Source organism: Chenopodium album, chromosome 14 (assembly GCF_948465745.1).
Source record: "Chenopodium album chromosome 14, dcCheAlbu1.1, whole genome shotgun sequence".
Lineage (NCBI taxonomy): Eukaryota > Viridiplantae > Streptophyta > Magnoliopsida > Caryophyllales > Amaranthaceae > Chenopodium > Chenopodium album.
Window position 1 is genome coordinate 11,066,834 of NC_137847.1, and position 21,708 is coordinate 11,088,541.

Below are 21,708 nucleotides of genomic sequence, written 5' to 3' on the forward strand. Positions count from 1 at the left end.
GTTGAAACTCTGTTAGTTTCCGAAACGCTCCAATTCTTGACTCATCGAATAACCACCATGTCGGACTCTTATTCACCACCACCGCCGCCGCCGGAATTCCCGGCGGTAGATCCAACCAACTTCGACATAACAATAATCGGCACCGGACTTCCTCAATCCATCATCGCCGCCGCCGCCTCCACCGCCGGAAAATCCGTCCTCCACCTCGACCCCAACCCCTTTTACGGCTCCCATTTCTCCTCTCTCTCTCCTCCCGAACTCTCCTCTCACCTCCTCTCTCCTCCCCTTCAACCTCAACCTTCTCCCATTTCAGAAGAATATGACGTCGTTTCTCTCTTCTCAAAGTCTCTGTTCTCAGATGTTGAGATCCCTCCTTTTCCGGCGGAATTGGGTGATTGTACTCGTAGATTTTGTTTCGATGTTTCGGGTCCTAGGGTTTTGTTTTGTGCTGATTCTGCGATTGATTTGTTGTTGAAATCTGGGGTTAATAATTATTTGGAATTCAAGAGTATTGATGCTAGTTTGATTTATGATGGTGAGAAGAAGGGGTTTTCGAGTGTTCCGGGATCGAGGGCCGCCATTTTTAAGGATAAGAGCTTGAGTTTGATTGAAAAGCGGACATTGATGGAGTTTTTTAAGCTTGTTCAGAAGCATTTGGGAGGGGAGAGTGAAGATGTTATTTCTGAGGAGGATTTGGAGAGTCCTTTTATTGATTTCTTGAATAAGTTTCGGTTGAATAACAATCCTTTGAATCAGAAGATTAAATGGTAATTTATCTATTTATGATTGTGATTTTAGATAGGAAATGATCTCTGCTTTATTTTCTATAATGTTGGTAGAATTTGTTTTGAATCGAATTTGATGTTCCGAACTCATGTAGGAACTGGGAAGATTAGAGCTGATCATTGCAATAGATAGTGTTGTCTAGTGAATGATATAGATAGAATGTATCCAGAATTCTTGTTAAATCGAATTTGATGTTCTGAACCTATATGGGGAGATTAGAGCTAATCATTACAGTGGAAATTGTTGTCTATGATATAGAAATAGATTTTAGCTAGAACTCTTGTTAAATTGAACTAGATGCTCGGAACTCATTTGGGAAGATTTGAGCTAATCATTACGGTAGAAAGTGTTGTCTAGGGAATCATACAAATTGATTTTAGCTAGAACTCTTGTTAAATTGAACTAGATGTTCCGAACTCATTTGGGAAGATTTGAGCTAATCATTACGGTAGAAAGTGTTGTCTAGGGAATCATACAAATAGAATGTAGGTATGTAGCTAGAATTCTTGTTTAATTGAATTTTCCTGAACTCATCAGGAAAGATTAGAGCTAATCATTACTGTAGAATGTGATGTCTAAGAATAATAGAATTACTGTAGAAAGTAGATTGTAGCTGGGACTCTTGTTAAATCGAATTTGATGTTTTGAGCTCATATGGGAAGAATAAAGCTAATCATTACTGTAAAAAGTGTTGTCTAAGGTATCACAGAAATAGAATGTAGCTAGGATTCTTGTGGAATTGAATTTGATGTTTGAAGTTGTTTGGGAAAATTTGAGCTAATCATCACAGTAGAAAGTATTGGCTAGGGAATCATAGAAATAGAATGTAGTTTAAATTCGTATTAAATTGAATTGATGATTTGGAATCGTCTGGGAAGATTAGAGCTAATCATTACGGTAAAATGTCCAAATGTTTCATTTGATGTGCATTGTATAGAAGATAAAAGTAAAGTTAAGACTTGATTGAATATGGAAAAAGTAACTTTGGTTTAGGGCTTCAGGCTAAAATGGAGAGGACTAGGCGTTGATGGTTGAGACACTTTTAAGTAGAGAAGTTTTGTGAGCCAAGTTTGGAGATTTAAGAGAATGGGGATTAGAAACTCTCGTGAAAGAAGTGGAGGGCCAAATATAAACATTGAGGGCTAGTAGTTTTAATTAGACATGATGAACTTCTACTAAACTTCACCAAGAAGTTGACTAGTTGAGAGAAGATTAAGTCCCATTTGTCCTCTAGATTAATGTGTTTCATAACATTACCTTTTTTGTAAGCTCAAAATAATCAATCTAGTTGGTACATCTTCTCATCTCCTCTGTCCCTTACCATTGTCACTTTGTTGCAATGGTGATTTCTTGTTACATTTGTGTTTCCTTGTTTTTTGTTTCTTACTTTCAAGCTAACCGTACAAGGCTATTGATTTAAATTAATTTTATTGTAATAGTTACTCATGCTTCGTATTACTGTTATGTAAGATGGTGTTATTAGTCGAAGTTGATTCAACATTGGATTTGTTTGCTTGTCTGCCTATACAATGTACTTAATGACCTTTAACTTTTATCTCGTTAGGATTATATTGTACGCCATAGCACTTGCAGATTACGACCAAGAAAATTTAGAAGTCTGCAAAGATCTGCTCAAGACAAAGGATGGGATTAATCGTTTGGCTCTGTATCACTCATCGATTGGAAGGTGAGCATTTGTTATATTAACATGATTATTGATATTCATATAGTTTTTCCTTACTCCTTATTTCTTTTCTGTTTGAAATTGACGAAGGCTGAAGTTTTGTTTATCTACCTGTCAACTATCTTCCCATCCTGTTTAAGATTCCCAAATGCCCCAGGTGCTATGTTATATCCTATGTATGGCCAAGGAGAGTTGCCACAAGCTTTCTGCCGTCGTGCTGCTGTCAAAGGATGCATATATGTAGGTGCCTGAGAGAATTACTTAGAAAGTATTGTCTTGGTTCAATCATTGTTTTACTTCCATCTACATGTGTTTGTTCGGTTCCTTTTTGACATAGTAGTTGACCTTCCGATTCGATAGAATACTCTTGTGACTTTTTGAACTGTAACAAAAGTACTGCCTTTCCCATCCTTTTTTTTTTTTAATTTTTTTTATTGAAAATATTTTGCTGTGAATGATAGTCAGCTGTCTATTAGAATATAATAAAAACATCCTATTCTGAAAATGTGTAGGGATAAGATAAGCATAAGACATCTTCTTTTTGTATGGGCAAGGCCAAGACAACTTAACTGTGTGAGTGAGAATGCTTGCCTAGCACCCCTCCCCCCCACCCCCCTCCTTTAATGGCCTTGTGTGTGAGCATTACTTTTAGACTTCATCTGTATAAAGACTTTATGTTTATAGTCTGTATAACCAGGAGCTGGCTTTCCATCCTAAGAGGGAACTTAAGGAGTCATGTTGGCTGGGAAATTATAATAAGCTGACTATTAAAATCACTTGAGTGATGAAGTTTGCTACTAATATCTTGCAATTATGCAATAATTTTATCATTCATTGACCAGCTTTGATGATATTATTAAGATTTCTGTAGATGTTTTGCCCTTCATTTAGATTCCTAATCTGTTGAATTACCATGAAACCAAATTGAATTCATTTCATGTACATGTTAATATTCTTCTCTTGTTTTAACATGGTGAATTTGATTCAATTCCCTTCTGAAGGTGAACTTTTATCATTATAGGCTTCGACTAAACCTTTTTTTTTTTCTTTTTAAATTTACAGGTACTGAGAATGCCAGTAACAGCTTTGCTTGCAGATAAGGTGTGAAATGTGATTGTTAATAGGTGTTCAACTAGTAGCTCCATAGCACGTGAATAATGTGACAAGTTTACTTTATATTGTTGATACTGCAGGGTAGTGGTCTTTATAAAGGTGTTAGATTGGCTTCTGGTCAGGATATCTTGAGTCAGCAATTGCTTATTGACCCACAATTTGTAGTTCCGCAAGCTTTGACTTTGTCTAAGCCAGATGGTTTACAAGGAAGTTCTCAAAATTCCATCCCAAGAGATATAAAAAAGGTGGCTAGGGGAATATGTATTACTAGAACATCATTGAAGTCAGATGCTTCAAACCTTTTAATAGTATATCCTCCCAGATGTAAGATTTGTAGATGCCTTATTCGATTCTTATATATAAGTTTGAGGGGGGATTATAAGCTTACTACTATATTTTTTTCTCTAGCTTTGTACGCTGAGCAGGCAACATCAGTCCGGGTTCTCCAACTAGGCAGCAATTCAGCAGTGTGCCCCGTGGGCGTGTAAGTTTGGAAGCCAACAAATCTTTGTCTGTCTCTATTTACATTATTCCTGACTCCAAACTTATGAGATTGCTTGTAGTCTTTTATTGGTAATGCTTGAAGGGAGCAGCTACAGTGCTACACCTTAACTGCGATATACATTCGAAGTCAAATTTTGATCCCACTAGCCAATAGTGAGATCAGCGACTGTAGAGCAAATGGAAACCAGTTGCTCTCTTTTATTTTATTTTATTTTTTTTTTCGGTGATGGATGACAATATAAAACAGTCAATTATATGCTTTTTTTCTCCTTGTTTCTTGGAATGTATTATAGCATCCTCTCATTCTGCAAATGAAATGGTAATCCTACATTCCTACTAGAAACTTGAGAATGTGGAAAAGCTTAGAAAATATATGTGTTTATCTAAGATATAGACCAGTTATAACTTGTCTATGATTTGCATTTCTTCTTTTTTTTGGGACTGAGACATATGTAGCACCTCTGATTCTGCAAACTAATAATCTTACTAGATATTTAAAAATGTTGGGCGTATGAATACCATTGTGTACTTGTATGTGTTTTATGTGTCTATCTGATCTAATCTTTCCTTCCTTATCTTCGTTGCAATGTACATGTGGAAGAAATAAGAAGGAATTTGCAAATGACTCATGTTGCATACTTCCTGTTCAACAGGTTTGTTTTGCACCTCTCTACTTTCTGTGATGATGCCAGCCAAGGGAAGAAAATTTTAAATGCTGCAATTAATACTTTATTCGAGCAACCTACATCCGGAAGCTCTGAGTTAAAGGCTCCAGAAATTCCCGAAGATAAGTTAGTAGATCAGAGTGCAGTTACAGAAGAGGAAAAACCAGCATTGGTGTGGACTGCCTTATATGTCCAGGAAATTACAGAGGTGTGATTGCTTCCCTTACACCCCACCTAAAGAAAAACGAAAAGATAAATTGGTGATTTTAATACCCATTTTCCTGCTCTTTAGGCTCAACCAAGTCATACTTTCTGGAAGTGCATTCATTTGTGTTGCAACTTTTAGATTGAGCTATATTTAGTAGTGGCAATACTGGCAAAACTTCTTGGTATACCATGACTGGATAATCATAAGCTCTTGGCTTTTATTTTTGCTCAAGGCTATTCCTCATGAAGCCGCCTGTGTGCTATGTCGTTCTTGATCAATGCCCTATCCAGTCCTTATGGTCCTGGTCATTTCTTATTGGATCGATGCAGAATTCACATCATTGTGGGAATAATTTATATATTCTATCAACTTAATGGATTCTTCATTGTTCATGTCATTTGGATGATCCTCCTTAATTTTCTTTTATCCCATAGAACATGAATTTCTTTTGCTAAAGTCAGCAAAAAATGGTTTGGATTATTACGCAGACTGCCCACCAGGTACTACTGCTTGTTATTCTCAACTTAGACATGGTCAGGGGAGACCCATACCCCATACATGCAGCCTTGCTCTCACTAGTCAAAGGCTGATACTCTGTTAGAGAAGCTGTCACTAGCCTAAATTATATATGTAAAGCAATAGCCATTTGGAGAGAAAGTGCAGCTGGAACAGGCTAGCAATTGATGCATGATTCTTAGTCCCCCAACCCTTTTCTGTGAAAAATAGGGGAGAACAGTTGTTGCCTAGGCTTACAAAGGCAATCCCTTTTTTATTATTATTGTAAGCGGAGAAATGGCCACAATAATAGAAGATGGGGGGGGGGGGGGGGGAGGTTTCATTTGCAAAAGATAGTCTGTGTGGTGGAATGCTTTTGTTCAGATGGTTGATGTGAGATCAAGTATTTGGCCAACTGAGGTAGGTATGAGATTGATAATTGATGGATGTTTCTGAAGTTCATTGATTAACACATCAAGGTTTTGAGCAAGTGAGGTAGGTATCAACCATGATGGCTGATATGAGATCAGAATGCTCTTCTGCCCCTCTATATCTTTTAAATATGTCTCGTGCTTCTGGAGTAAATAAACTGTGGTTATAAGCTAGAGACTTGGGGATTCTTCTTTTTTTTTTTTTTTTTTTTTTTTGGTTGTTGTCTACAGTCATTTTGTAGTCAGTAGCATCTTCAGCATTTCTTCTGAGTAGCAAAATATATTTGCATTTATTTATTTAAGTATTACTACAGTTAGGGAACTTGCAAGTTTCAACGTTGTGATGGTCGTTGTAGCTCTTCTAATTTTAGTTCCTATTATCCTGTGAATGATATTTGGATATGCACAAGATAGATATGTATAGATTTGATGGGTAATTATTATTATTCTCTTTATATGTTAAAGTTTAAAAAAAGCTTGCAGTTGATCATTTTGGTTTTCTGTTGTTTTGCATCTTTTATCTATCATGATACTTGGACAAGGTTTTTGAGCAAAATTCCGATAGGTGACAGTTTGTATCCATGCTTCATTGCAGAAATCAGTGTCTACTATCAGCAGCAGTCCCTCTCCTGATGGAAATTTAAGTTATAATAACCTCATTGACACTACAAAGAAGGTATGTTAACTCGATTTTGTGCAATGATACTTGCGCAAATCGACTATAGAAGATGCATCTACAATTTCTTGCAACTAGACCTTGTTTGGCCTTTATATGATTGCAGTAATATCTTCAGTTCTTCACTGCTTAAATTACTGTTCTCTGGGCTTTTGCAATGTTGTGCCAAGATGGGAATTCCCTTAGGCTTCCATTTGAAAGAAATTGAAACCCGAGTGTGCTAACTTGGTTAATATCTGGTTTGCAGATGTTTGAACAAATGTTCAATGGCGAAGAATATTTCCCAGAGGAAGCCTCTCCGGAGGATCCTGACAACGTCGAAGACCTTGGTCCTGAATAGTGGATAACCATATGAGAAAACTAAACACAGTTGTAAAAGTTAGTGCATGACTAAAGGAATTTTATTGTTTATGAATTATAAGGAAATTTGCTTGACCACATTGTTCAAACCATTCCCATATTCTACCAATTCTGGTGTATTGTCATCTTAATATACTTTGCGCTATTGCCAGGAAGAACAGTGGAACACTATGATGTTGGCTTTAAAGTTCAAAATCATTAATGACAAACCAAGGAGTAATCTTTTAGCTTTGTAAAGAGAGAAAAGCTTGAGTATCAAGCAACCGTAGTTACCCACATCATTCATGTTTTCCGGCGAACACTAACCCCTCTTCTCCGGCTAGGGAATTGCTAGTTTAGTAGTTTTTTCTCATTCAATTTTTATGGACTTTTTATTTATTTATATTGAGTTAATAATTCAGAAAGTTATTATTTTTTATATATGACTCCAACTATTTTTTCAACCATGTAATTCTACTCGTAATTATAATGACAATAAATATTTTCTGTTAGTTTGCATAGTAGTATTTGTATTTCGCAGTATATTTAAGTAACATCTTGTAAGTGTTTGGTTTATGATTAAGAATTAAAACATGAGTAAGATTGGGTATTCTAAAAGTAACCAACCCTTAGGTATGGATGTAGAATCCATTCCATGATTAAACCAAACATGAGGTTTTCAATCTATACCACCCTAGTATGGATCTAACTCCATTCCACTCCATACTCGTACGTTGAACCAAATGACCCAACAAGGTATTCCCTATCCTTGCCAAGTCTAGTAAAAGGCGTATTATATAGTAGTATTTTTTTGTTCCTTGAAAATAAATAAAATTTCTCCAAGGTTTGGACTTTTTTAATATGTCCACCCGGTTCGTCAAATCTTAGCTCCGACTACATTTGGATTCAACCCAAGTAGCACACCTGGCTTATGGTGGGTGAGTCTCTGGTAGAGGAATAATCAGACGTTGGACAATCACCCTAAAACAAAACAATATTTCTACCTAAGCCAACCTAAGACAAGTCTAGGGTAAGTAGAGGATAATATCCACAGGGAATGGGTCAAGAACACCAATAGTATGAAACGGTTATAAGCTAGTTCGGTTATAAATTGGGGGTTTTGATTAAATAACTACTATGGAGACAAACACTTGGGGGAAATGGGAAACGACACCAACCAAACCAACGGTTCAAAACAATAGGCAAGCATGAACACAAATCGGGTGATAGAAAGGACACTCAACATTGCCTTCTTTCGAAGCCACAACACTAAGCATTCCTAAACCAAGCTCAACTAACAAGATAGGCCAACCAAGTCTTAACGATGGGAAGTAGACTACTAACTCGGGTTTGTCTTTCGATCGGTCCAAGAAAGTATTAAGGCACAAGCAATCGGGATTTCTCACCTAATTGTTGCTACTAAGAGTACTACACCATCCAAACAAGAAAGCATAATCAAGAGGAATTTAGCATAATTATATAAGAAAAGGCTCACAACTAGACTCCATCTCTCAATGCAAGCATAGAAGTGAATACATGGGCAATAAGTGACCATCCAATTACATATGCAATTAACCAATTCTTTAACAATCAATCATCAACCCAAAATGAACATGCAAGCACAAACATCAATCAACCCATGGCCTGGTTGGGCCTTCACCCAACCCCTAGCTAATTAACTACTCACTAATCATGGTGAAGAACTTCATAACAACAAGTTCTAAATCTAGCATTGAATTAACAAGTTGAGAAAAGTATTAAGAACAAGGTAGATTGAACATGCAACAACAATTAAACAAGATTAAAGAAGAAATTAGCAATTCAAAGTAAATAAAAACAGAAAATAAAGAACAAGAGATAGAGAAAAGTGATTACCAATGAAGCTTCAAAGTTGAGGGAAATGTTGAATTCAAGAGAACAAACTTCAATTAATTCATACAATGATTGAGTTTTGAGGAAAACTAAACTAATTAAAGAGGATTTAGAGAAACTAAGGGCCTAAGAAAACTAAAGGGAAGAAGGTCCTTAAAACTGAAGTCGAGGTTGTATTTATACGCCCAAAAATTACATTGTAAAATCCGTAAAAAATCGGGCTTCAGAACAGTAGGAGCGCTCGCTCCTCTCACAGGAGCGCCCGCTCCTGGGCTCTTTGCGTGCCCGCTTCTAACTGCTGCAAAATGGGGCAGAATATGAAAATTTGGGAGGAGCGCCCGCTCCTTCAGGGGTGCACGCCCGCTCCTACTTTGCTTTGCTTCCAAAATGGTTCTTCATGCTTATGCTATATAATCAATTTCTCATTGCATCTACAATCATGAACACGCATATAAAAAAGATTGGGGAAGCGAAAAGCTATAATCGTGCACAAAAAGAGTAGGAAAAATGGATTGAAGTAGGGGAAAGAGTACAAAATAGTGTTTAAAATGCCATGATAAGTGGACAAATAAAACACGTATCAGTCTCCCAAAAGAGTTTTCTACATTCGCTGAGGCTCAAACTCAAGTCCTTCCATTTGAGTCAACTCTCGTTTGGTATGAATTAATTATTCACTCAAATAATATAGCAACATTGAACCCAAAGTTGAGCAAGAGCAAGCCCAAGTTGATCACCTTTGGTTATCAAATGGCACTTTGGTATATATTTAGCCTTGTGTTTCATGTTGCAGATTAAAAAAATAATATTTATACTGTTTGCGCTAGTTGTCGCATGACAACCTGTTACTAATGTTGTTACTTTTTTTAAAAAAAAAAACGGGGCACATATTATTAAACTAGCTCAAATTGTCAAACATTACAACATCCGATGCACAATCCGGCACCTCTTCCATCCAAACACGCATAACATCAAACATCACACTACATTGAGCAAGTCTATGAGCTACCCCATTCCCTTTCCTACCCACATGGGAAGTAGAAAAACTAACTTATGAATCAGTTAGAGTGAGGATATCCTTAACAATCAAACCAAATTTGGAATTCAGACATTTTCTATGCTTCAAAAACTGGTGGAGCATGGCATTGTCAGTTTCAAGGATGATCTCTATGAAGCTAGCTTCTAAGGTTATTTTTAGAGTGTGTCTAGCAGCGAGGGCTTCACCCACATCCACGTCGTACTCCTCTTTCATTCTCCAGCAAGTTGACAGAAGCACATCACCCATATAATCTCTAGCCATGCCACCAATGCATGTGGTTTTATCTTTGAAGCAGGCCACATCAGAGTTAATTTTGCATATACCAACTGGTGGAGCACTCCAAGCCTGAACAGTCAGAGAACTTGGAATAGGAGTTGTTGCATTCACCTCATTCGCCTTCACATATTCGCGCACTAGGTTTAAGGCTCGATTAATCACAGACTTAATGTTGTGATTCTTCTTATCAAACCACCACACATTTCTTTTCAACCATATCCCCCATAAAAGGCTCCAAAAAATATCCCACCACTCTCTATATTTTTTCTCCTTAAGTATTTGATAACAAAAAGAGAAAAAAGACGGTGAGGCATCACACTCAATATTCAATCGGAGAGGTGAGAAATACCAAATGCTCTTAACATTAGAGCAGAAAAAGAGAGTGTGCATTACAGTCTCAACTTCCTCACCACAAGCAGAACACACATCGTCCACACAAATGCCCCTTTTCTTCAGTTTTCTACGGACAGGCACACCCCCATGGAGGGCACGCCACCCAAAATTTTTAACTTTAGGGGGCACACTAGCATTCCACAGCATTTTCCAAATATCATTGCAGGGGGGAGAAGAAGAAGAAGACATACCCTCAGCTTTGATAGAGTTCAAGAGAGCGAAGTACACACTTTTAACAGTGAAATCACCGCTCTTAGAAAGCTGCCACGTCCAGCAGTCAGCCTGAGTTAACGAAGCCAATGGGATTTTCTTGATCTCATTTGTTTCCCATTCCACGAAAATGCGTTTCTAGCAACTGTTCATTCCAAACCCCATCCATCATGAGCTCATTAACATATTGCTATAATCGTATCAATATCAGTCCTAAGTCTTGGCAAAACTCTGAAATTTGGCAGATTGGGTACCCATGGGTCTCTCCAGATGTCAATCGTGCTCCCAGAACCAACCAGATTGCAAGCACCAAGCTTCACTACATCTCTGGCAGAAAGAATTGATTTCCATGTATAACTTGCATTCGGCATAACCTTGGCCGACATAAGGTCAGAGTGCGGGAAGCATTTCTGCTTCAAGGTACGTACCATCAGCGAGTTAGTGTTGGTGAGAAGCCTCCACACTTGTTTCGCCAACATTGCCTTATTAAAACACAATAAGTCACGCATTCCCAGCCCCCCCTTCCTTCTTTGACACAATCAGTTTTTCCCATGCTATCCAAGCCGTCTTGTGCTCATCTTTTTTCTGACCCTAAAAGAAGCTACGACACATTCGTTCAATTTCTTTTAGGATACTCACCGGCAAATTGAAGCATTGCATTGCATACGTGGGAATGGCTTGAGCAATTGACTTGATTAGGACTTCCCGACCAGCTTGCGAGAGATATCCACCTTTCCACCCTTTCAATTTTTTCCAAACTCGATCCTGAATAACGGAGAAAATTCTTTTTTTTGAACTCCCTAAATAAGTAAGAAGCCCAAGGTATTTGTCATGAGCTTCAACGACCTTAAATGATAACTTCATCTGAAGCATATTTCTCTTTTCTGGCTCAACATTTCGACTAAAGGAGACTTTCAATTTCTCCATATTCAGTTTCTGGCCCGAAGCCATCTCATAGGTAGAAAGAATATCAAGCACATTATCCACTTCTTCATCGTTAGCTCTGATAAATAACAGACTATCATTTGCAAAAAATAAATGGGATATCGGATCAACTCTCTTGCCAATCTTAACCCCATGAATGACCTTCCTTCTTTCGGCATCTCTAAGGAGGGTGGGTAAGCCCTCAGCACAAATGGTGAATAAAAAAGGGGATAAAGGGTCACCTTGACACAGACCTCTAGAAGGCAAAAATCTTCTCAAAGGCTGCCCGTTCACAAGAATTTGAAAGGAAGCTGAACTCACACATTTCATAACATTAGCAACATAGCCACCCGGGAAACCCAACTTAAGCATCATACACTCCAAGAAAGACCATTCGACCCTGTCATAGGCTTGCTCATGTCGAGCTTAAACCCCAAGAAACTTGTTTTCCCTTTCTTCTTTTTACGCAAGTAGTGAAAGCATTCATAAGCAACAAGGATATTATCAGAAATTAACCTCCCTGGAACAAAACTACTCTGCGACTCATGAATAATATTTGGTAATACAACTTTCAGTCTATTCGCTAGCACCTTCGTCACAATTTTATAAATCACATTACACAAGCTAATAGGTCTATAATCAGCAGGAGACTCACACTCTTTTTTTCTTAGGAATTAGAACAATGTAAGTCTGATTAATCGACCCAATGTCACCCCCATTATTTAAAATATCCAGGACTAAATCAATTATGTCCGGGCCAACAATATTCCAGAATTTCTGATAAAAGAGAGCATACATACCGTCAGGTCCCGGTTTCTTCGTGGGATGCATTTGTTTAAGGGCTTGTGTAACTTCATCCGCTCTAAAAGGGTCTGCAAGAACATTGAACATCGACTCCGACACACGAGTCTCCACTAAGTCAATAATCGGGTCAGCATCAACCTGGGAAGACGAGCCAAACAAGATCTCGAAATGAGCAGCTAGTACTTCTGAAATTTTTTCCTCATCATTGAAAATGTTACCAGCCTCGTCGGAGATGGAAACAATGTTGTTTTGTTGGGCTCTTTGCATAGCTTTTGTGTGAAAAAACTTTGAGTTTTTATCTCCATTTTTTAGCCACTCTTGCCTGCTTCTCTATTTCCAATAAATCTCCTCCCTTTCCTCAAGCTCATCTAACCTCATCAATTGTAATACCCTTAATAATTTTAATACTCTATCTATCTATTTTATATAGAAAAGTTTGATTTAGTTTTTACTTTCTCTTATATTTACAACTTATTTTTCTACTTTAAGTTTTGGGGACGAAACTTGTTTTAAGGAGGGTAGATTGTAATATCCTAAATTATTCTATTTTAAGTTTCGGGGACGAAACTTGTTTTAAGGAGGGTAGATTGTAATACCCGAATTTTAAGATTTTATTAGATATATTTTGTGACTAAAATAAGATATTTTAAATTATTTTATGAATTTTATTTTATACTCTATCTTAAACCCTATATATTTATTTATATGGCCGTATGTGCAGCCGTGTCTTGGCTTTGATGGGTTTTTATTGTATTGTTTATTTTGTTGGTGCGTGAAAATCAATTCACCAAATACCTCCACCCCTTTAATTATGGGTAATATCACTATATATACGAGATCAAAATTTTAGATCTTTACTAATTAATTTGGAGCACTATGCGTGATGTCTCGGATCGCTATCAACAATTCACAAGTTCGGTAGCCCTTTGTTTTATTTTTATTTTTTTAGCCGAACGGTAATCACACTATATCAATCTTTTGGAGTAGTTTGATAATTATTTAGTTGTATTGTTTATTATATGTAATCACTCTATCTCAATATTTCATAGCCGTTTGATAGTGTAGGGAATATTTCAAGCCATCCTACACTTGAGCTCCACTGTGATCATACACTTAAGCATAGTGGCGTCCAAAGGGAAGGAAGCTAGAGCAAAAGAGTCGCCAACAAGTTTTAGGAACTTGTAAACCGTTCACAGGGTGAAGGTTACACCCCTTAACAATCCATGAGATCGTCAACTCCAATAGGTATGGAAACATGACTGGTGTTCGGGGATGAGGGTATGAATCCAATCTAAAAGAGAAAGAACTCGCCCTGTAAAATAGGCCTCTACTTTATTCTACTCGTATTCATGTGTGCTTTCTGACTAACATGCAATCAATAGATTAACCCTAAACCTGTTTAATCTATGTTGGTTGAATATTAATGCACAAATAAATCTATTATTGGCGATCACTTGAATTATAATCATATTAACCCTAAACAAGATTATTAATTATCTTATTAAGCGTGATTACAAGTACAAATTCCCTTTAATCCTGCAAGAGAGGGCGTGATCAAGCAATAACCATAATAATCATCAAGCAACATAATAACAATCATCATAATAATCATGTTAACAATAAAGCATAATGTTAATAGCAAGATCCTAGGCATGATACTAACAAGATTAATAACAAATCCTAGCATGTCACTAAACATTGAAAATCAAAGCTTTAGCCCTAACATGACACTAACATGATATTAGGAAAGAAAATAGGAAGCACTGTAGAAATCATAATTGATATTATAAATTACCCTAAACATGATACTAGGAATCAAAATAATAATCTAAGCATAATTTCTATATCATAATATCAATAAAACAATTAAATTACATACTTGGATGCCTCGCACCTCTTTCTAATAACAAAATACACGCGTTAGTAACTTCAAGGAAAACAATAAAATCAAACAATTCAATTAAATAATTGAAATAGAGATTTGGGACCAAACCCTCAGAAATATCAAACCTTTCACGTCTAGGGCGAAGACAATTTCGAACTTGGCTAGGTGTGTCTAGAACTAGGTTGATAATTTCTGAGGGTCTGGTCCCAAATCCCTATTTCAATTATTTAAATTAATTGTTTGATTTAATATTTTCATTGAAGTTACTAACGTGTGTATTGTTTTAATAGAAAGAGATACGAGCACTACAAAAAAACACGTTTTTAGCGACCGATATTATCGACTGACAATAAATTAGTCTGTAAAAAGACAATTGAGCGACTGATTTTTAAAATGGTCGGTAATTACCGACCGTTACGAAAATCAGTCGCTAATTACCGACCATTTTAAAAATCAGTCACTAATTTACCGACTGTATTAAAAATCAGTCGTTATTTAGCGACCGATTTTTAAAACAGTCGGTAATTAGCGACCGTTTAGTGGTCGCTAATTTGTATTTCACTTTCCCAAATTCGCGATGTATAAGACAAATAAACCCTAAGCCCCTTATTTTCTTATTCTTGCTCTAGCCGCCCCCCCCCCCCCCCCCTTTTTGTTCTTCTCTTTCGATCTCCACCATTAATGAAAGGGTTTTGAGCTTTCTATACACTTCATTGAAGCGACACTTAACAAGATCTATAAATCAATGGCAAGGTAAATGTTCTCATTATTGTTGTTTTGTACTCGTTTTTTTTTTCAATTCCGTTTTTTCATTTGGGTTTTCATTCTCAAGTGATTTTATTTCTTATTTGGGTTTTCTTTCTCAAGTGATTTTAATGTTATTTGTAATATATCTTGACATAAGGGTTTAATTTCGTATGTCAGTAATAAAAAATTGGGTTTGTTTTTGGATTTTTTAGATGTCGTTATTGATGGTTTTTTTTTTATATAGATCTATATATGTTTAGTTATTCAGATATGCGTTTTGTAAATTTTGATATTTTTTAATCCATTTTGTTTTAATTTTTTATTTTCCTTTCACTATTCAATTTTTAAGACTATGTTAAAATTCTTTTCATGTTTTCATTTTCCGATCTATTATTTTCTGTTTTTTTTCCTTCTGTCTGCCCAAATTACAAACTAAATTCATTTCTATTTTCTATTATATGTTGTTTTCATTTTTTCGTAGTTTTTGATAATTTATTTGTTGAATCTGTGTTAATGTAGGTTAAAGTCAATGTTCAACATCAACAAAGTTGGATTACGCTTCAAGGAAAATTTGTATTTTTTTAGATATTGTTAAAATAGATAAATTAAGGTGTAATAATGTACAAATTGTTGAGAACTATTTATACAAAGTACAAATTATTGAGAATTATTAATATAAAGTAGTACAAATTATTTCTATTTAAAAAAAAAGGTAGTACAAATTATTAGAAGTATTCATTATATGAAGTACAAAATGTATAAAAAGAGACTGTTTAAAAAACTACGGAGTATACAAAGCTTGCATGCCTGATAGGTTTGCAGGCTTTAATTTTTTTTATTATTCGTTTCAATGTTACCGAACAAATATCGGTCGCTAAATACCGACTGTAGACAAATCAGTCGCTAAATAGCGACTGAAATACCGTCGGTAAATACCGACTGCTATGCAATCGCTAATTAGCGACTGATTTTATTTCGGTCGTTATTTTGCAACAGATAAAAAATCAGTCGGTAATTTCTAAAAATTGGTCGCTAAATATTTACCGACTGAAATTCAGTCGGTAAATTTGTATTTACCGACCATAACTTTACTGGCCGATGAATTCCGACTGATTTCAGTCGGTAACAATTTTAGCGACCAATTTTGATGTTTTACCGACGGATTTTCTCGGTCGGAAAAACGCTATTTTCTTGTTGTGGAGGCAACAAAATAAGTTGTTTTATTGCTCTATTTTTATAGAAAGCATGCTTATATTGTTTTAATTCCTAGGGTCATGTTAGGATGCTTTTATTGCTTTCTAGTATCATGTTTAGATATTTTCTTATTTTCTTCTATCATGTTAGTATCATGTTAGGGTTAAAGCTCTGATCTTTGTTGTTTAGTAACATGCTAGGATTTGTTATTAATCATGTTAGTATCATGCCTAGGGTCTTGCTAATATTATTATGCTTTATTGATATTGTTATGATGATGATGATTTGTTGTGTCAATATATTATTATGTTGCTTGATATATAGTATGTTATTGCTTGATCATGCCCTCTCTTGCAGGTTTAAAGGGAAATTGTACATGAAATCACGCTTAATAAGATAATTAATAATTTTATTTAGGCTAATATGATTTTAGTTCAAGTGATCGCCAATAATAGATTTGTTTGTGCATTAATAAATCAACCAACATAGATTAAACAGGTTTAAGATTAATATATTGATTGTATGTTAGTCGGAAAGCGCGCATGAATATGAGAAGAATAAAGTAGAGGCCTATTTAGGGCAGGTTCAATCTCTTTTAGGTTGGATTTGTACCTTCATCCCTGAATATCTAGTCATGGTTCTAGACCACTATGGAGTTAGCGATCTCATGGATTGTGAAGGGGTGTAACCTTCACCCCGTGAACGGTTTACAAGTTCCTAAAACTTGTTGGCGACTCTTTTGCTCTAGCTTCCTTCTCTTTGGACGCCACCATGCTTAAGTATATGATCACAGTGGGGCTCAAGTGTGGGATGCTTGAAATATTACCTACATGTACGGCAGCCGTAGCTGGGTAGCGCGGCCACGGTGACAGCCGCACCGGGTGGTCAAGGAGGGAGGGTAGGGTGGGGCAGCAGTGGCAGCAACAGCAGCTTCGTGCAACCATTGCACGCACTGCTGCTGCCGTGCATCGCTACACAACAGCATAAACCAGCACGGTGTATTGCCACCGTGGCTGGCTTCAGCTGGCCACACCACGGTGGCTAGCGCAAATTTCAAAAAAAAAAAATTTATTTTAATAAATATCAGATTTTAAAATAAAAGATACTCCGTAAGTTTAAAATTTTGAAAAGATAATTATCAAAATTAAAGTTCTTAATTTTGTTAAGTTTGGATAAATTTTGAGCAAAAAGATTTTATATGGATAATAATTTATTAAATAATGAGATTATTCCATAATTATCTTAGGATAATAATTGATTTAAAATATTGTGATTGACTAGGCAATTAGGATAGAATCTCCTAAATTAGTTAGGATAATCATGGGAAATAAATATGATTTATCTTCCATAATTAAAATAAGATTTGATTCTATCTCATACCTAAGATAAAATATAAGTATGATATTTTATGATTAGTAATGAATAATATATGATGTTATCTAATTGCGGTAATTTAATTAAAATATGAGATATTAAGATGCCATGTTTCCTTAATTATGAACATTCGATGTTGCAGTTTAGGAAAGCATGATGAGTGATTTATTATATGGCACTTTATAATATATGATGTTACCTATTGCTATATATAGACTAGTATGGCCCATAGATTCTAAATACGATCTGCACATCATTTCGTATTTTTGTAATCTAAATACGGTATGCAAACCGTTAAGTATTTTTGTAATTTATTTTATTTTATTTAAGTATTAGATAGAATAGAATAGTATTACAGGTTGCATTTGATCCAAGAAGCCAATGGAGTGACAGCCCAAAGGAGCTAGATTGAGGAGATCCATGAAGGTTCAAGTGGGAGTTTTTCTTTATTAGTTTTCTTAAAATTAAGGGGTCATACTATGTCATTTTATTTATACATTAGTAGATTATGCATGTTAGATTTTATTTATGTTGATTGATGATGCACTAGAGTTCACTAAATAATCATAACATAATAAATCTAGGTCCCGATAATATTGAGGTTGCTTTTCCAATTAGATACCCAACAATCCTTCGATCGTGAGTGATGGGTCGGCCTCAGTAGAGTGTCACTTGTTATCTTGGGTAATTTGGGGTAGATCACGTTCTACATATTTAATTGGTTATACTCAGCAAGGTTACCTAAAGAGTTAAAACCTTGAAGCAAAGGGTAATAATTAAATTAATTATTCAACCAAGAGTTACAAGAGTTATAATCAGTAAAGAGTTTACTCACCTTGAAAATGTAATGCTTGATGGTAGGGCCTCAGTCCGATCAACTATTACACGAATAAATGATCTTGGAATCATTTAATTCAATTGGGATCAATTAATATTGTAATAATGTTTTAAAGTTACCAATTTAATACGCTTATGGTACTTTAATTTTAAACATAATTATTGAACTTTGCCTCGTTTTGATTTTTGTTTGTAGATGAATAGCTTTAACGACAACACTAATTTGCCAACCAAACTGAAAACAAGACTAAATCTCATAAACTTCAGGGAATGGGAAGAAAAATTAAAAAAATGTTCTTAAGAGCCACAAGCTTGAGGCTCAACTCTACATTCCCATTGACAGCAGATTCACAGTAGGTTTCACTCCTGATAGGCACCCGAAAGATGTTTCGAATGCAGAGAAAATCAGGAATCTCATATTAGCATCTATTTCAACTTGTTGGAAGAGAAGGTTCAAGGATTATGAGTTCACCAAAATGCGAAATTTTCTACGTGCCATCTGTCAAGGTGGTATTGGTGCATTAGGAAGTAGAGGCTTCAACGATCAAAATGTTAGAGAGGTTGTAAATTCGATCCCTCAAATATACTACTCCTAGACTGACTGTGTAAGGTTTGAGACTTACAATATTCATTGTAAGATAATGGCTATGAAACTCATTCCTGGTCAGTCAGTTAAGAACCATGTGAAGGAACTGATTGATTTACTCAATCGGATGGATATCTTAGGGAGACCGTTTGATGTTGAATTTGCACATGACACTATTTTGTTTTCACTCCATGAAGGATTTGATCTCGTCAAGCTAATTCATGATGATGAAGGCTCGACAGTGACACTAGTATATCTTTTGATGAACCACACAGAGGAGTACTTGAAGAAGGAGGGAAGCTAATGCTTCTATTGCGGTAAGTGGTCTTGCCACATACCAAGTTGTCCCTACAACACACCAGTGAAAACGGAAGGTAAGGAGTTGCCTAATGTTTTTGTTGTAGAAATTAACCTTACTTCCTCTTCCACATGGGTATTCAATATCAGTTGTGGTGCTCACGTTGTTAATAAAATGCAAGGCTTAAGAGTGAGTAGAAGGCTAGCTAAAGAGGAGATGATACTTCGAGTAGGAAATGGAGCAACTGTTGCTGCACTTGCTAGCTATGGGAAGCTATGAACTCAAGCTCCCATCTGGACTCGTTTTGGTGCTTAATAACTGTTATTATGTTCCTGCAATTACTAAAAACATTATTTCAGTTCCTGTTTTAGATACTGAAGGTTTTTCATTTGAAATTAAAGACAAATGTTGTTTTATTTCAAGAGAAAATATGTTATATGCTAGTGCTAAATTGGTTAATGGTTTATATGTATTAGATTATACAACCTATGTCTACAACATAGATCATAAAAAGCAAAGAACAGATGGTTCAAACCCAACTTACCTATGGCATTGTAGGCTAGGTCATCTTAACCAAACGCACATCCAGAAATTACATAAGGATGGACTCCTTTCTTCATTTAATTATGAATCATATGAAAACTGTGAGTCATGCTTGCTAGGTAAAATGACCAAGTCACCCTTTTAGGGAATAGGTGAAAAAGCTAGTGATCTTTTGGGACTCATACATACTGATGTGTGTGGATTAATGAGTTCAAAAGTTAGGGGTGGATTTAGTTACTTCATTACTTTCACTGATGATTTAAGTAGATTTGGTTACATTTACTTAATGAAGCAGAAGTCGGAAGCCTTTGAAAAGTTCAAGGAATTCTAAAATGAAGTACAAAATCAACTTGGGAAAACAATTAAAGCACTGCGATCTGATCGTGGTGGTGAATATTTAACCCAACAATTTGATGAACATCTGATTAATTGTGGAATACTTTCACAGTTAACTCCTCCAGGAACACCACAGTTAAATGGTGTATCAGAAAGAGGGAATAAAACCTTGCTAGACATGGTTCAATCCATGATGAGCTTTACTAATCTTCAAATATTGTTCTGGGGATATGCATTGGAAGCAGCTGTAAAGGTACTAAACAGAAGCCCGTCCAAAGCAGTAGAAAAGACTCCATATGAGATGTGGAATGGAAGAGCTCCAAAGTTGTCTTTTCTTAAGATTTGGGGATGTGAAGCCTATGTAAAAGGTTTACAAGGCGATAAACTAGGCTCTAAATTAGACAAATGTTTCTTCGTGGGTTATTCCAAGGAAACAAGAGGGTATTACTTCTACAATCGCGAAGATAACAAAGTGTTTGTTGCTCGCGATGGTGTCTTTCTAGAAAAGGAATTTCTCTCTAGAAAGCCAAGTGGGAGTAAATTGGTTCTCGAAGAAATTCGAGACGAGCAACAAATGGATGTGGATAACACCACATCAGAGGCGAGGGCGCATGAGTCGGCTAATTTGACAAATTATGTGCCGGAGCAAGCTAATTTGACTAGCAAGACTCCTATCATCCCACTTGAATTTAATTCTTGCAAAAATCTTCAAACAGTTGGAGAGAATATTTCTATTGTTGCTCCTACCCCACGTAGGTCTGCCAGAATCAGAAACAAACAGTTTGTTGAGGTTCTGTTAACTGAGGATTCTGAAATCTTCCTTTTGGAGAATGAAGAACTTGTAACCTACAAGCAAGCTTTTGCGAGCCCTAACTCAGATAAATGGCTTGAGGCCATGAAGTCCGAAATGGAATCGATGTCTGAAAATGCTGTGTGGACCCCGGTAGACTTGCCTAATGGAGTAAAACCTATTGGTTGTAAGTGGGTCTAAAAGATTAAAACAGACAAGGATGGAAATGCCTACATCCACAAAGCAAGACTGGTTGCAAAAGGGTACAGACAGATTCATGGTATTGACTATGATGAAACCTTTTCCCCAGTAGCTATGCTTAAGTCCATTTGGATTCTTCTAGCGATTGCTGCATTTTTCAATCACGAAATTTGGCAGATGGATGTCAAAACCGCTTTCTTGGATGGGTTCTTGACGGAGGAAGTGTATATGACACAACCTGAGGGTTTTGAAGATCCTGGAAAAGTGTGTAAGCTTCAGAAATCCATTTATGGATTGAAGCAAGCATCAAAGAGTTGGAATCTTCGTTTCGATGAGGCAATCAAATAGTTTGATTTTCTTTAGAGCGAAGCGGAACCTTGTGTATACAAGAAGTCTAGTGGGAGCAGCGTGGTTTTCTTAGTCTTGTATGTAGATGACATACTACTCATGGGAAATGACATACCAATGCTTGAGTCAGTCAAGGAATGGTTGAAGAGTTGT

General features: G+C 36.2%; 2 protein-coding genes across 2 annotated transcripts; one reads left to right on the forward strand and one right to left on the reverse strand.

Moving 5' to 3' along the window:
* Nucleotides 1-7,357, forward strand: LOC145578897 (rab escort protein 1-like). The gene is made up of 9 exons (XM_081636195.1): nt 1-767; nt 2,351-2,473; nt 2,611-2,710; nt 3,533-3,571; nt 3,664-3,907; nt 3,992-4,067; nt 4,741-4,960; nt 6,482-6,562; nt 6,810-7,357. The coding sequence occupies exons 1-9, from the start codon at nt 58-60 to the stop codon at nt 6,900-6,902; spliced, it is 1,686 nt and encodes a 561-aa protein (XP_081492321.1). The 5' UTR covers nt 1-57; the 3' UTR covers nt 6,903-7,357.
* Nucleotides 7,358-9,821: 2,464 nt separating this feature from the next.
* LOC145577774 (uncharacterized) lies at nt 9,822-12,683 on the reverse strand. Its single transcript, XM_081635224.1, has 5 exons — nt 12,294-12,683; nt 11,990-12,202; nt 11,328-11,894; nt 10,943-11,098; nt 9,822-10,826 (listed from the first exon to the last, which is right to left on the reverse strand). Exons 1-5 carry the CDS (start codon nt 12,681-12,683, stop codon nt 9,822-9,824), a joined length of 2,331 nt encoding a protein of 776 aa, XP_081491350.1.
* Nucleotides 12,684-21,708: the final 9,025 nt, after the last annotated feature.

What these genes read in the sequence shown, in the direction of transcription:
- LOC145577774 (XM_081635224.1), bottom strand. Translation starts at nt 12,683, where the DNA reads ATGCAAAGAGCCCAACAAAACAACATTGTTTCCATCTCCGACGAGGCT. An exon ending in CGATTAATCAGACTTACATT is followed by an intron (nt 12,203 to 12,293) that starts GTTCTAATTCCT and finishes ATTGTGACGAAG; the next exon opens with GTGCTAGCGAATAGACTGAA. An exon ending in ACATCTGGAGAGACCCATGG is followed by an intron (nt 10,827 to 10,942) that starts GTACCCAATCTG and finishes AACAGTTGCTAG; the next exon opens with AAACGCATTTTCGTGGAATG.
- LOC145578897 (XM_081636195.1), top strand. Translation starts at nt 58, where the DNA reads ATGTCGGACTCTTATTCACCACCACCGCCGCCGCCGGAATTCCCGGCG. An exon ending in TTGAATCAGAAGATTAAATG is followed by an intron (nt 768 to 2,350) that starts GTAATTTATCTA and finishes TTATCTCGTTAG; the next exon opens with GATTATATTGTACGCCATAG. An exon ending in ATGTCCAGGAAATTACAGAG is followed by an intron (nt 4,961 to 6,481) that starts GTGTGATTGCTT and finishes GCTTCATTGCAG; the next exon opens with AAATCAGTGTCTACTATCAG.